Source organism: Heptranchias perlo, unplaced genomic scaffold, assembly GCF_035084215.1.
Source record: "Heptranchias perlo isolate sHepPer1 unplaced genomic scaffold, sHepPer1.hap1 HAP1_SCAFFOLD_178, whole genome shotgun sequence".
NCBI classification, from domain to species: domain Eukaryota; kingdom Metazoa; phylum Chordata; class Chondrichthyes; order Hexanchiformes; family Hexanchidae; genus Heptranchias; species Heptranchias perlo.
This window is the reverse complement of record NW_027139055.1, coordinates 29,484-44,781: the sequence shown is the minus strand read 5'-3', so window position 1 is coordinate 44,781 and position 15,298 is coordinate 29,484. Positions and strand designations below refer to the sequence as shown.

Sequence of the window (15,298 nt, the reverse complement as noted above, 5' to 3'; positions counted from 1 at the left end):
GTCCACTTTGGATCAAAAAAGAATAGAACAGGGTACTTTCTAAATGGTAAAAAGTTAAAAACAGTGGATGTCCAAAGGGACTTAGGGGTTCAGGTCCATCGGTCATTGAAGTGTCATGAACAGGCGCAGAAAATAATCAATAAGGCTAATGGAACGCTGGCCTTTATATCTAGAGGACTGGAGTACAAGGGGGCAGAAGTTATGCTGCAGCTATACAAAACCCTGGTTAGACCGCACCTGGAGTACTGTGAGCAGTTCTGGGCACCGCACCTTCGGAAGGACATATTGGCCTTGGAGGGAGTGCAGCGTAGGTTTACTAGAATGATACCCGGACTTCAAGGGTTAAGTTACGAGGAGAGATTACACAAATTGGGGTTGTATTCTCTGGAGTTTCGAAGGTTAAGGGGTGATCTGATCGAAGTTTATAAGATATTAAGGGGAACGGATAGGGTGGATAGAGAGAAACTATTTCCGCTGGTTGGGGATTCTAGGAGTAGGGGGCACAGTCTAAAAATTAAAGCCAGACCTTTCAGGAGCGAGATTAGAAAACATTTCTACACACAAAGGGTGGTAGAAGTTTGGAATTCTCTTCCGCAAACGGCAATTGATACTAGCTCAATTGCTAAATTTAAATCTGAGATAGATAGCTTTCTGGCAACCAAAGGTATTAAGGGATACGGGCCAAAGGCAGGTGGATGGAGTTAGATCACAGATCAGCCATGATCTTATCAAATGGCGGAGCAGGCTCGAGGGGCTGAATGGCCTACTCCTGTTCCTATGTTCCTATTATCCCTCAAGTAAGATCATTAAAAAAAAAATCGATGATCTGGTCATTTATCTCGTTGTGGGATCTTGCTGTGCGTACGTTGTCTGCTGCGTTTCTGACATTACAACGGTGAACTACAGTTCAAAAAGTACTTCATGGGCTGTGAAGAGCTTTGGGACGACCTGGGGTCATGAAAGGGGGCTGTAGAAATGGGAGTTCCTTTCTTTCCTTTTTGTTGGAGTGAGATTTTTCAAGAGGTGGGACACCAAGCCAGAGGTTCAGAGTCACGATCAACGATGTGGATTCTCAGCAGGGTTTTCAAGGTGAGGGGGGAAGAGAGGGGTCCGGGGAGGAGGGTGCTCAGTGAGGGAGTCCCAGAGAGCAAACACAAAGTGGTCACCACACAATGGGGCAGAGTTAAGGATCAGAGCTGAAGAGGCGATCGGGTGGGGCAATAAATAACAACCAGGATTTTGAAATCAATGCATTGGAGAGATAATGGAGGGTCAGTGAGGACTGGGTAACACGATCAGGTGCTCAATATGAGGCAGTTCTGGAGGGTTAGATACAGAGTAAAGCTCCCTCTACACCGTCCCATCAAACACTCCCAGGGCAGGTACAGGGTTAGATACAGAGTAAAGCTCCCTCTACACTGTCCCATCAAACACTCCCAGGGCAGGTACAGGGTTAGATACAGAGTAAAGCTCCCTCTACACTGTCCCATCAAACACTCCCAGGGCAGGTACAGGGTTAGATACAGAGTAAAGCTCCCTCTACACTGTCCCATCAAACACTCCCAGGGCAGGTACAGGGTTAGATACAGAGTAAAGCTCCCTCTACACTGTCCCATCAAACACTCCCAGGGCAGGTACAGGGTTAGATACAGAGTAAAGCTCACTCTACACTGTCCCATCAAACACTCCCAGGGCAGGGACAGTGTTAGATACAGAGTAAAGCTCCCTCTACACTGTCCCATCAAACACTCCCAGGGCAGGTACAGGGTTAGATACAGAGTAAAGCTCCCTCTGCACTGTCCCATCAAACACTCCCAGGGCAGGTATAGGGTTAGATACAGAGTAAAGCTCGCTCTACACTGTCCCATCAAACACTCCCAGGGCAGGTACAGGGTTAGATACAGAGTAAAGCTCCCTCTACACTGTCCCATCAAACACTCCCAGGGGCAGGTACAGGGTTAGATACAGAGTAAAGCTCCCTCTACACTGTCCCATCAAACACTCCCAGGGCAGGTACAGGGTTAGATACAGAGTAAAGCTCCCTCTACACTGTCCCATCAAACACTCCCAGGGCAGGTACAGGGTTAGATACAGAGTAAAGCTCCCTCTACACTGTCCCATCAAACACTCCCAGGGCAGGTACAGGGTTAGATACAGAGTAAAGCTCCCTCTACACTGTCCCATCAAACACTCCCAGGGCAGGTACAGGGTTAGATACAGAGTAAAGCTCCCTCTACACTGTCCCATCAAACACTCCCAGGGCAGGTACAGGGTTAGATACAGAGTAAAGCTCCCTCTACACTGTCCCATCAAACACTCCCAGGGCAGGTACAGGGTTAGATACAGAGTAAAGCTCCCTCTACACTGTCCCATCAAACACTCCCAGGGCAGGTACAGGGTTAGATACAGAGTAAAACTCCCTTTACACTGTCCCATCAAACACTCCCAGGGCAGGTACAGGGTTAGATACAGAGTAAAGCTCCCTCTACACTGTCCCATCAAACACTCCCGGGGCAGGTACAGGGTTAGTTACAGAGTAAAGCTCCCTCTACACTGTCCCATCAAACACTCCCAGGGCAGGTACAGGGTTAGATACAAAGTAAAGCTCCCTCTACACTGTCCCATCAAACACTCCCAGGGCAGGTACAGGGTTAGATACAGAGTAAAGCTCCCTCTACACTGTCCCATCAAACACTCCCAGGGCAGGTACAGGGTTAGATACAGAGTAAAGCTCCCTCCACACTGTCCCATCAAACACTCCCGGGGCAGGTACAGGGTTAGATACAGAGTAAAGCTCCCTCTACACTGTCCCATCAAACACTCCCAGGGCAGGTACAGGGTTAGATACAAAGTAAAGCTCCCTCTACACTGTCCCATCAAACACTCCCGGGGCAGGTACAGGGTTAGATACAGAGTAAAGCTCCCTCTACACTGTCCCATCAAACACTCCCAGGGCAGGTACAGGGTTAGATACAGAGTAAAGCTCCCTCTACACTGTCCCATCAAACACTCCCAGGGCAGGTACAGGGTTAGATACAGAGTAAAGCTCCCTCTACACTGTCCCATCAAACACTCCCAGGGCAGGTACAGGGTTAGATACAGAGTAAAGCTCCCTCTACACTGTCCCATCAAACACTCCCAGGGCAGGTACAGGGTTAGATACAGAGTAAAGCTCCCTCTACACTGTCCCATCAAACACTCTCAGGGCAGGTACAGGGCTAGATACAGAGTAAAGCTCCCTCTACACTGTCCCATCAAACACTCCCAGGGCAGGTACAGGGTTAGATACAGAGTAAAGCTCCCTCTACACTGTCCCATCAAACACTCCCAGGGCAGGTACAGGGTTAGATACAGAGTAAAGCTCCCTCTACACTGTCCCATCAAACACTCCCAGGGCAGGTACAGGGTTAGATACAGAGTAAAGCTCCCTCTACACTGTCCCATCAAACACTCCCAGGGCAGGTACAGGGTTAGATACAGAGTAAAGCTCCCTCTACACTGTCCCATCAAACACTCCCAGGGCAGGTACAGGGTTAGATACAGAGTAAAGCTCCCTCTACACTGTCCCATCAAACACTCCCAGGGCAGGTACAGGGTTAGATACAGAGTAAAGCTCCCTCTACACTGTCCCATCAAACACTCCCAGGGCAGGTACAGGGTTAGATACAGAGTAAAGCTCCCTCTACACTGTCCCATCAAACACTCCCAGGGCAGGTACAGGGTTAGATACAGAGTAAAGCTCCCTCTACACTGTCCCATCAAACACTCCCAGGGCAGGTACAGGGTTAGATACAGAGTAAAACTCCCTTTACACTGTCCCATCAAACACTCCCGGGGCAGGTACAGGGTTAGATACAGAGTAAAGCTCCCTCTACACTGTCCCATCAAACACTCCCGGGGCAGGTACAGGGTTAGTTACAGAGTAAAGCTCCCTCTACACTGTCCCATCAAACACTCCCAGGGCAGGTACAGGGTTAGATACAAAGTAAAGCTCCCTCTACACTGTCCCATCAAACACTCCCAGGGCAGGTACAGGGTTAGATACAGAGTAAAGCTCCCTCTACACTGTCCCATCAAACACTCCCAGGGCAGGTACAGGGTTAGATACAGAGTAAAGCTCCCTCCACACTGTCCCATCAAACACTCCCGGGGCAGGTACAGGGTTAGATACAGAGTAAAGCTCCCTCTACACTGTCCCATCAAACACTCCCAGGGCAGGTACAGGGTTAGATACAAAGTATAGCTCCCTCTACACTGTCCCATCAAACACTCCCGGGGCAGGTACAGGGTTAGATACAGAGTAAAGCTCCCTCTACACTGTCCCATCACACACTCCCAGGGCAGGTACAGGGTTAGATACAGAGTAAAGCTCCCTCTACACTGTCCCATCAAACACTCCCAGGGCAGGTACAGGGTTAGATACAGAGTAAAGCTCCCTCTACACTGTCCCATCAAACACTCCCAGGGCAGGTACAGGGTTAGATACAGAGTAAAGCTCCCTCTACACTGTCCCATCAAACACTCCCAGGGCAGGTACAGGGTTAGATACAGAGTAAAGCTCCCTCTACACTGTCCCATCACACACTCCCAGGGCAGGTACAGGGTTAGATACAGAGTAAAGCTCCCTCTACACTGTCCCATCACACACTCCCAGGGCAGGTACAGGGTTAGATACAGAGTAAAGCTCCCTCTACACTGTCCCATCACACACTCCCAGGGCAGGTACAGGGTCAGATACAAAGTAAAGCTCCCTCTACACTGTCCCATCAAACACTCCCGGGGCAGGTACAGGGTTAGATACAGAGTAAAGCTCCCTCTACACTGTCCCATCACACACTCCCAGGGCAGGTACAGGGTTAGATACAGAGTAAAGCTCCCTCTACACTGTCCCATCAAACACTCCCAGGGCAGGTACAGGGTTAGATACAGAGTAAAGCTCCCTCTACACTGTCCCGTCAAACACTCCCAGGGCAGGTACAGGGTTAGATACAGAGTAAAGCTCCCTCTACACTGTCCCATCAAACACTCCCAGGGCAGGTACAGGGTTAGATACAGAGTAAAGCTCCCTCTACACTGTCCCGTCAAACACTCCCAGCGCAGGTACAGGGTTAGATACAGAGTAAAGCTCCCTCTACACTGTCCCATCACACACTCCCAGGGCAGGTACAGGGTTAGATACAGAGTAAAGCTCCCTCTACACTGTCCCATCAAACACTCCCAGGGCAGGTACAGGGTTAGATACAGAGTAAAGCTCCCTCTACACTGTCCCGTCAAACACTCCCAGGGCAGGTACAGGGTTAGATACAGAGTAAAGCTCCCTCTACACTGTCCCATCAAACACTCCCAGGGCAGGTACAGGGTTAGATACAGAGTAAAGCTCACTCTACACTGTCCCATCAAACACTCCCAGGGCAGGTACAGGGTTAGATACAGAGTAAAGCTCCCTCTACACCGTCCCATCTCTGGTCACAGACACAGATATTACAGCGACACCCCCTCCCTAACAGCAGTTAGCCCTCTTGTCCCTCAAAGAAAGCGATTACAATTCAGCGGACACTGAATGAGACGGAACGACCAGTCGGGGAGGGGAGGGGAGGGGAGGGTAGGGTGCGGATGAGGCGTGCGTTGAGCGGAGAGCAAACCCACCTGTTCCACCTTGATGTCGAATTCTCCCAAAACCTTCTTCCCTTTGAAGACTTTTGACCTAGGAGAGAGAAAGAGGGAGAGGATGTTACTTGGGCTGACTGTTCCTGGACATGGTGAGGAGCTGAACACTTTTGACATGAGTTAGCTCTTACAAAACGGCATACGAGATCCTGGGCTTTACAAATAGTGTCGTAGAGTACAAAAGTTATGCTAAACCTTTATAAATCACCGGTTCGGTCCCAGCTGGAGTATTGTGTCCAGTTCTGGGCACCACACTTTAGGAAGGATGTCAAGGCCTTAGAGAGGGTGCAGAGGAGATTTACTGGAACGGTCCCAGGGATGAGGGACTCCAGTTATGTGGAGAGACTGGAGAATCTGGGATTGTTCTCCTCAGAGCAGAGAAGGTCAAGGGGAGATTGGCCAGAGTGATACCAGGGATGAGAGGCTTCAGTTACGTGGAGAGACTGGAGAAGATGGGATTGTTCTCCTCAGAGCAGAGAAGGTTAAGGGGAGATTGGCCAGAGTGATACCAGGGATGAGGGACTCCAGTTACGTGGAGAGACTGGAGAAGATGGGATTGTTTTTCTTCGAGCAGGAAAGGCTAAGGGGAGATTTAATAGAGGTGCTCAAAATTAGGAGGAGTAAATGAGGAGAAACTGGGCAGGAGGGTCGGTAACCAGAGGACACAGATTTAAGGTAATCGGGAAAAGAAGCAGAGGGGGAGATGATGAGAAATGTTTGCACCCAGTGAATTGTTCTGATCTGGAATTCGCTGCCTGAAAGGGCGGTGGAAGCAGATTCAATAATAACTTTCAAAGGGGAATTGGAGAAATACTTGAAGGGGAAAAATTTGCAGGGCTACGGGGGAAAGAGCAGCGGGGGAGTGTGGGACTAATTGGACAGCTCTTTCAAAGAGCCGGCACAGGCACGATGGGACGAATGGCCCTCCTTCTGTGCTGTACGGTTCCGTGTTTGGCCATTTTCTGATGTGTTCAGCGCACCACTAGGCCTCAGGCTGTTGGGGCGTATGCAGGCCTCAAGAGTGTGCTTCATTCTGATTGGCTCGCCTTGAGCTATGGGAAGCCCCTCCCACTCGGTACCCAGAAGTCCAAACGCTTAAAGGCATCTCTGCTGCTCTTTACCCATTAAACATAGCGGCCCGTGTTAAAGGTGATGCTTGCAGGAGGCTCTCGTCACTGTTCCCTTTAACAAGGCTTATTTCAGTAATGGCTAATTCACGCACCCACAATCATTTATTACAAATCTTGCGTAAGGGCGCACACTTCCTGTTCACAGAATCTTACTTCCTGTTGTCACGATTCTTGTCACGCTGTGCTGTCGACAATTACCATTGTAAATTTGCTATGTCAACATTTCCAATGCTGTTCTCCTATGTCAACAGTCACGGCTGTAGCTGCAAGCTTCTGGCCACTAGGTGGCCCTGTGGAGCAAGTTTCTGAATGATCTCTGCCAACCCTTCTCACCGTTATGTACAATATATTCCAAGCACCGGCACTCTGTCCTCCTTCATTTCACTGCTGCACCAAGGCCACTGTTTTAAAATTCTCATCCTCGGGTTCAAATCCCTCCATGGTCTCTCGCTCCCCCCTCCCTGTCTCTGTGACCTCCTCCAGCCCGACAACCCTCCGAGATCTCTGCGCTCCTCCAATTCTGGCCCCACTCCCTTCACCTCACCGCTGGCGGCCGTGGCATCAGCAGCCTGGGCCCTAAGCTCTGGAATTCCCTCCCTAAACCTCTCCGCCTCTCTCTCTCTCCTCCTTTAAGACACTCATTATGAACTACCTCTTTGACCAAGCTTCTGGTCACCTGTCCCCTGATAGCTCCGCCTTTGACTCGGTGTCATACTTTTGTCTGCTAACACTCCTGTGACGAGCCTCGGGACGTTTTACTCTCTTAAAGGCTCAAGTTGAGTTGTGGCTTCAGAAAATGATGGACAATTCAAGTGGACATCCCTAGTGGGGGCTCGCTCAGCTCCTCCCTTGCAACTTTCCATCCCACCCGTGGGACTCAAGACCCTTCTGTTTATTCGTTCTGGTTCTGACCGGCAAATGTGTCCGCGAAGGCAGGGAATCTCCCCGGGGGCAAAGCGGGCTGTCCCGCAAAAATTACAACGCAACGGAAATCGATGGGTTGTACATCAGTTGAAATATTTATGGAGAGATTCAAATCCTGCGATTTATACTGAGCGAGTCGAGTGTTTAAGTCGCTGCTTAACAATTCACTGTCAGTCATCGGAACTTAGGCAGGCCATTCAGGCCCTCGAGCCTGTTCCGCCACACAATTAGATCACGGCTGATCTGTATCTTAACTCCGTCTTACCCGCCTTGGTTCAGTAACCCTTAATCCCCTTACCCAACAAAAATGTATCCATCTCGGTTTTGACATTTTCAATTGACCCCCCGGCCTCGATGGCTTTTTGTGGGGGAGAGAGTTCCAGATTCCCCCTCCCCTTTGTGTGAGGAAGTGCTTCCTGACATCACCCCCTGAACGGCCTGGCTCTAATTTTAAGGTTCTGCCCCCTTGTTCTGGACTCCCCCGACCAGAGGAAATAGTCTCTCTCTATCGACCCGATCAAACCCTTTAATCATCTTAAACCCCTCGATTAGATCACCCCTTAATCTTCGACACTCGAGGGAATACAAGCCCAGTCTGTCCTCGGAATTTAACCCCTTTAGTGTTTCTATCAAACGTCTCTGAGGCCCCGTCTGCCCTCTCCCGTAGATGTACTTTGAAGGAGGACAGGGGGAAGTTCTCCCCGGTGTCCTGAGGCCAACTTTTATCCCTCAACCAACATCACTAAAAACAGGTTAACTGGTCGTTCATTTGAATGTCACTGTTTGTGGGAGCTTACCGAACGCAAAATTGGCTGCCGTGTTTCCCTACATTACAACAGTCACTGCACTTCAAGAAAGTACTTCATTGACGATGAAATGCTTTGGGACGTCCAGAGGTCATGAAAGGCACTGTTGGAATCCGAATCTTTCTTTCATATGGTTTCATCTAAATAATACAAGACTGGCAATCTGAGTTATACTACTTTTTTTTTATTCGTTCATGGGATGTGGGCGTCGCTGGCGAGGCCGGCATTTATTGCCCATCCCTAATTGCCCCTTGAGAAGGTGGTGGTGAGCCGCCTTCTTGAACCGCTGCAGTCCGTGTGGTGACGGTTCTCCCACAGTGCTGTTAGGGAGGGAGTTCCAGGATTTTGACCCAGCGACGATGAAGGAACGGCCGATATATTTCCAAGTCGGGATGGTGTGTGACTCGGAGGGGAACGTGCAGGTGGTGTTGTCCCCATGTGCCTGCTACTCTTGTCCTTCTAGGTGGTGGAGGTCGCGGGTTTGGGAGGCGCTGTCGAAGAAGCCTTGGCGAGTTGCTGCAGTGCATCCTGTGGATGGTACACACTGCAGCCACTGTTCGCCGGTGGTGAAGGGAGTGAATGTTTAGGGTGGTGGATGGGGTGCCAATCAAGTGGGCTGCTTTGTCCTGGATGGTGTCGAGCTTCTTGAGTGTTGTTGGAGCTGCACTCATCCAGGCAAGTGGAGAGTATTCCATCACACTCCTGACTTGTGCCTTGTAGATGGTGGAAAGGCTTTGGGGAGTCAGGAGGTGAGTCACTCGCCGCAGAATACCCAGCCTCTGACCAGCTCCTGTAGCCACAGTATTTATGTGGCTGGTCCAGTTAAGTTTCTGGTCAATGGTGACCCCCAGGATGTTGATGGTGGGGGATTCGGCGATGGTAATGCCGTTGAATGTCAAGGGGAGGTGGTTAGACTCTCTCTTGTTGGAGATGGTCATTGCCTGGCACTTGTCTGGCACGAATGTTACTTGCCACTTATGAGCACACTTATTCTATTCCCGATAACTTTTATATCCGTGCCTTTGTTACCTCCAGACTCGACTATTCCAATGCTCTCCTGGTCGGCCTCCCATCTTCCACCCTCCATAAATTTCAGCTCATCCAAAACTCTGCCGACCCCGTATCCTAACTCGCACCAAGTCCCGTTCACCCATCACCCCCGGTGCTCGCCTCAATTTTAAAATTCTCATCCTTGTTTTCAAATCCCTCCGTGGCCCTCGCCCCCCCCCTCACTATCTCTGTAACCTCCTCCAGCCCCTACAACCCTCCGAGATCTCTGCCCTCCTCCAATTCTGGCCTCTTGCCCATCACTGATTCCCATCGCTCTGCCATCGGCGGCTGTGCCTTCAGCTGCCTCGGCCCTAAGCTCTGGAATTCGCTCTCTAAACCTCTCCGCCTCTCTCTCCTCCTTTAAGACGCTCCTTAAAACTGACCTCTTTGACCGAGCTTTTGGTCACCTGTCCTAATATCTCCTTATGTGGCTCGGTGTCAAATTTTGTTTGATCATCGCTCCTGAGAAGCACCTTGGGACGATTAATTGGAGAAAATTTTTGCTCATCCAGTACTGGATGTCAGACAAGCAGCGTGACAAATCAGAGACAATGAAGGGGTCAAGAGAGCTCGTGGTGAGGTAGAGCTGGGTGTCATCAGTGTACACGTGGAACCGAATGTTGTATTTTCAGATGATATTGCGGAGGAGCATCATGTAACTCATTTAACCCTGTAAACAGGGTTGGGTCCATTGAGATTCCACACAGTGATAGTAAATGGGAATGGGTCGGGTCCATTGGGATTCTATACAATGGGAGTGAATGGGAAGGGGTCGGGTCCATTGAGATTCTGTACAATGGGAGTGAATGGGAAGGGGTCGGGTCCATTGGGATTCTGTACAATGGGAGTGAATGGGAAGGGGTCGGGTCCATTGGGATTGTGTACAATGGGAGTGAATGGGAAGGGGTCGGGTCCATTGGGATTCTGTACAATGGGAGGGAATGGGAAGGGGTCGGGTCCATTGGGATTCTATACAATGGAATTGAATGGGAAGGGGTCGGGTCCATTGGGATTCTATACAATGGGAGTGAATGGGAAGGGGTCGGGTCCATTGGGATTCTGTACAGTGGGAGTGAATGAGAAGGGGTCGGGTCCATTCGCTCCCATTGTACAGAGTCCCAATGGAAGGGGTCGGGTCCATTGGGATTCTATACAATGGGAGTGAATGGGAAGGGGTTGGGTCCATTGGGATTCTGTACAATGGGAGCGAATGGGAAGGGGTTTGGTCCATTGGGATTCTGTACAATGGGAGCGAATGGGAAGGGGTCGGGTCCATTGGGACTCTGTACAATGGGAGCGAATGGGAAGGGGTTGTGTCCATTGGGACTCTGTACAATGGGAGCGAATGGGAAGGGGTCGGGTCCATTGGGACTCTGTACAATGGGAGCGAATGGGAAGGGGTCGGGTCCATTGGGACTCTGTACAATGGGAGCGAATGGGAAGGGGTTGTGTCCATTGGGACTCTGTACAATGGGAGTGAATGGGAAGGGGTCGGGTCCATTGGGATTGTGTACAATGGGAATGAATGGGAAGGGGTCGGGTCCATTGGGATTGTGTACAATGGGAATGAATGGGAAGGGGCTGTGTCCTTCTGGCCTGTATCGACCAGACTACTGAGGGGATCTCTCCCCTTCCAGTGTAACAGTGACGAAATGGCCGCCCTCCCAATGAATGGCACGACAATAATTTCAGATCCCACCCGTGCTGGGACTGAGAGAATCTCACAGTCCTGACAATTTATTGGCCCATTACAAACCCTTCAGGGTGTCTCATCATTAATCTACTTGCGTTCCTCATTGCCGCCCACCTCACACAGACACACACTCACACACAATGCCCTCCATCACCTGAAGCTCCAATTACTTCCATTCCAAGCTGTTTCAATGGTGAGTCAGAAACAGAGACAATGACCTGCAATCGGCCGAGACTTCACTCAACTAAAAGACCATCAGGGCGCAAAATTTTAGTTCACCCCTGAGGACTCAGTCAATTGTAAAATTAACTATGACACCCAACTGTGACCTCCGTTTGTTGTCTCGAATCTCATTATCCGCAATTTATGAGGCGGATCGCCAGAGCAACAATCATGCCAAAGGCTACATTGTGGTGCACGATGACACGCTAGATACAGAGTAAAGCTCCCTCTACACCGTCCCATCAAACACTCCCAGGGCAGGTACAGGGTTAGATACAGAGTAAAGCTCCCTCTACACTGTCCCGTCAAACACTCCCAGGGCAGGTACAGGGTTAGATACAGAGTAAAGCTCCCTCTACACTGTCCCGTCAAACACTCCCAGGGCAGGTACAGGGTTAGATACAGAGTAAAGCTCCCTCTACACTGTCCCATCAAACACTCCCAGGGGCAGGTACAGGGTTAGATACAGAGTAAAGCTCCCTCTACACTGTCCCATCAAACACTCCCAGGGCAGGTACAGGGTTAGATACAGAGTAAAGCTCCCTCTACACTGTCCCGTCAAACACTCCCAGGGCAGGTACAGGGTTAGATACAGAGTAAAGCTCCCTCTACACTGTCCCATCAAACACTCCCAGGGGCAGGTACAGGGTTAGATACAGAGTAAAGCTCCCTCTACACTGTCCCATCAAACACTCCCAGGGCAGGTACAGGGTTAGATACAGAGTAAAGCTCCCTCTACACTGTCCCATCAAACACTCCCAGGGCAGGTACAGGGTTAGATACAGAGTAAAGCTCCCCCCACACTGTCCCATCAAACACTCCCAGGGCAGGTACAGGGTTAGATACACAGTAAAGCTCCCTCTACACTGTCCCGTCAAACACTCCCAGGGCAGGTACAGGGTTAGATACAGAGTAAAGCTCCCTCTACACTGTCCCATCAAACACTCCCAGGGCAGGTACAGGGTTAGATACAGAGTAAAGCTCCCTCTACACTGTCTCATCAAACACTCCCAGGGCAGGTACAGGGTTAGATACAGAGTCAAGCTCCCTCTACACCGTCCCATCAAACACTCCCAGGGCAGGTACAGGGTTAGATACAGAGTAAAGCTCCCTCTACACTGTCCCATCAAACACTCCCAGGGCAGGTACAGGGTTAGATACAGAGTAAAGCTCCCTCTACACTGTCCCATCAAACACTCCCAGGGCAGGTACAGGGTTAGATACAGAGTAAAGCTCCCTCTACACTGTCCCATCAAACACTCCCAGGGCAGGTACAGGGTTAGATACAGAGTAAAGCTCCCTCTACACTGTCCCATCAAACACTCCCAGGGCAGGTACAGGGTTAGATACAGAGTAAAGCTCCCTCTACACTGTCTCATCAAACACTCCCAGGGCAGGTACAGGGTTAGATACAGAGTCAAGCTCCCTCTACACCGTCCCATCAAACACTCCCAGGGCAGGTACAGGGTTAGATACAGAGTAAAGCTCCCTCTACACTGTCCCATCAAACACTCCCAGGGCAGGTACAGGGTTAGATACAGAGTAAAGCTCCCTCTACACCGTCCCATCAAACACTCCCAGGGCAGGTACAGGGTTAGATACAGAGTAAAGCTCCCCCTACACCGTCCCATCAAACACTCCCAGGGCACGTACAGGGTTAGATACAGAGTAAAGCTCCCTCTACACTGTCCCATCAAACACTCCCAGGGCAGGTACAGGGTTAGATACAGAGTAAAGCTCCCTCTACACCGTCCCATCAAACACTCCCAGGGCAGGTACAGGGTTAGATACAGAGTAAAGCTCCCTCTACACTGTCCCATCAAACACTCCCAGGGCAGGTACAGGGTTAGATACAGAGTAAAGCTCCCTCTACACTGTCCCCATCAAACACTCCCAGCGCAGGTACAGGGTTAGATACAGAGTAAAGCTCCCTCTACACCGTCCCATCAAACACTCCCAGGGCAGGTACAGGGTTAGATACAGAGTAAAGCTCCCTCTACACTGTCCCATCAAACACTCCCAGGGCAGGTACAGGGTTAGATACAGAGTAAAGCTCCCTCTACACTGTCCCATGAAACACTCCCAGGGGCAGGTACAGGGTTAGATACAGAGTAAAGCTCCCTCTACACTGTCCCATCAAACACTCCCAGGGCAGGTACAGGGTTAGATACAGAGTAAAGCTCCCTCTACACTGTCCCATCAAACACTCCCAGGGGCAGGTACAGCACGTGTTGGGTAAAAATTAAAGGTGGCAAGGCCGTCATTTATTGCCTGTCTCTTTGATGCGACCGAGTGACTCGCTGGGCCACTTCAGAGGGCAGTTAAGAATTAACCACGTTGGGTGTGAGACTGGAGACACATGTCGGCCCAGACCGGGTAAGGACGGCAGGTTGCCTTCCCGAGAGGGACTGGAGAATCTGGGATTGTTCTCCTTAGAGCAGAGAAGGATAAGGGGAGATTTAGTCGGGGTTGTGCAGTGTTTAGTGAACGGGTTGGGTTTTTTACGGCAATCCGACCGCTTCACGGTCACCTTTACTGATCCCAGCTTTTTATTTCCAGATTTCTTTTTGAATTGAGTTCAAATTCTCAAACTTGGAGTAATGAACTCATGTCCTTAAATCTGTGTCCTCTGGTTACCGACCCTCCTGCCCACTGGAAACAGTTTCTCCTTATTTACTCCATCAAAACCCTTCCTGATTTTGAACACCTCGATCAAATCTCCCCTTAACCTTCTCTGCTCTGAGGAGAACAATCCCAGATTCTCCAGTCTCTCCACACAACTGAAGTCCCTCATCCCTGGAACCATTCTGGCAAATCTCCCCTTCACCTTCTCTGCTCTGAGGAGAACAATCCCAGATTCTCCAGTCTCTCCACATAACTGAAGTCCCTCATCCCTGGAACCGTTCTGGCAAATCTCCCCTTCTCCTTCTCTGCTCTGAGGAGAACAATCCCAGATTCTCCAGTCTCTCCACACAACTGAAGTCCCTCATCCCTGGAACCATTCTGGCAAATCTCCTCTTCCAAGGCCTTCACATCCTTCCTAAAATGTGGTGCCCAGAATTGGACACAATTCTCCAGCTGGAGCCGAACCTGTGATTTCTAACAGCGGAATTAGATTACAAGCAAATCGATGCAAGGGCGATGATAGATCAGAGAGTTTTCGAATATTCTCACTCGCCATCCAGTTGTCTAAGCTACTGATTTCAGCTCAGTACGGCTCCCGCCCATTGTGCTCAGTATCTGGCCTCTTTCCCAGCTCCTTCTCCCAAGTGCTAAATCTGTGCCCCCACGACAGTCCCACACGATTCTGGGACGATATCGGCTGCAGCGGAGAAGGCGAAGAGAAGACTCAATTGAGTTTTTCTATGAGATTACAGAAGGGTGAACCGGGACAGACGATTATCTCTGGTCCGGGAGCCAGTGAAGAGGGTGGGGGGAGACACCAATTCAAAATTGTCGCTGAGAGAGTGAGAAGAGAGGAGAGATTAATTCACACAGAGGGTTGTTCGAGCGTGCAATGCTTTGTCACAGGGAGTGGCTGAGGCAGAGTCCACTGCATCGTTTAAAGGAAAATTGGAAAAATATTCCAAGCAGATCTTTAAGGGGAGAGAGCGGGGCAGTGGGATTAGTTTGGGGATTGATACAGGGCTATGGGGAGAGAGTGGGGCAGTGGGATCAGTTTGGGATTGATACAGGGCTATGGGGAGAGAGGGGCAGTGGGATTAATTTGGGATTGATACAGGGCTATGGGGGGAGAGTGGGGCAGTGGGATTAGTTTGGGGATTGATACAGGGCTATGGGGAGAG

At 50.3% G+C, this 15,298-nt stretch overlaps 1 protein-coding gene across 1 annotated transcript in view; it reads right to left on the bottom strand.

Moving 5' to 3' along the window:
• Positions 1-15,298, bottom strand: part of LOC137309706 (synapsin-1-like) — a 207,811-nt gene that overhangs the window by 168,072 nt on the left and 24,441 nt on the right. The window contains exon 2 of the mRNA XM_067977785.1: positions 5,647-5,704. Within this exon, the coding sequence (XP_067833886.1) occupies positions 5,647-5,704 (58 nt within the window). The remainder of the gene's footprint in view (positions 1-5,646; positions 5,705-15,298) is intronic.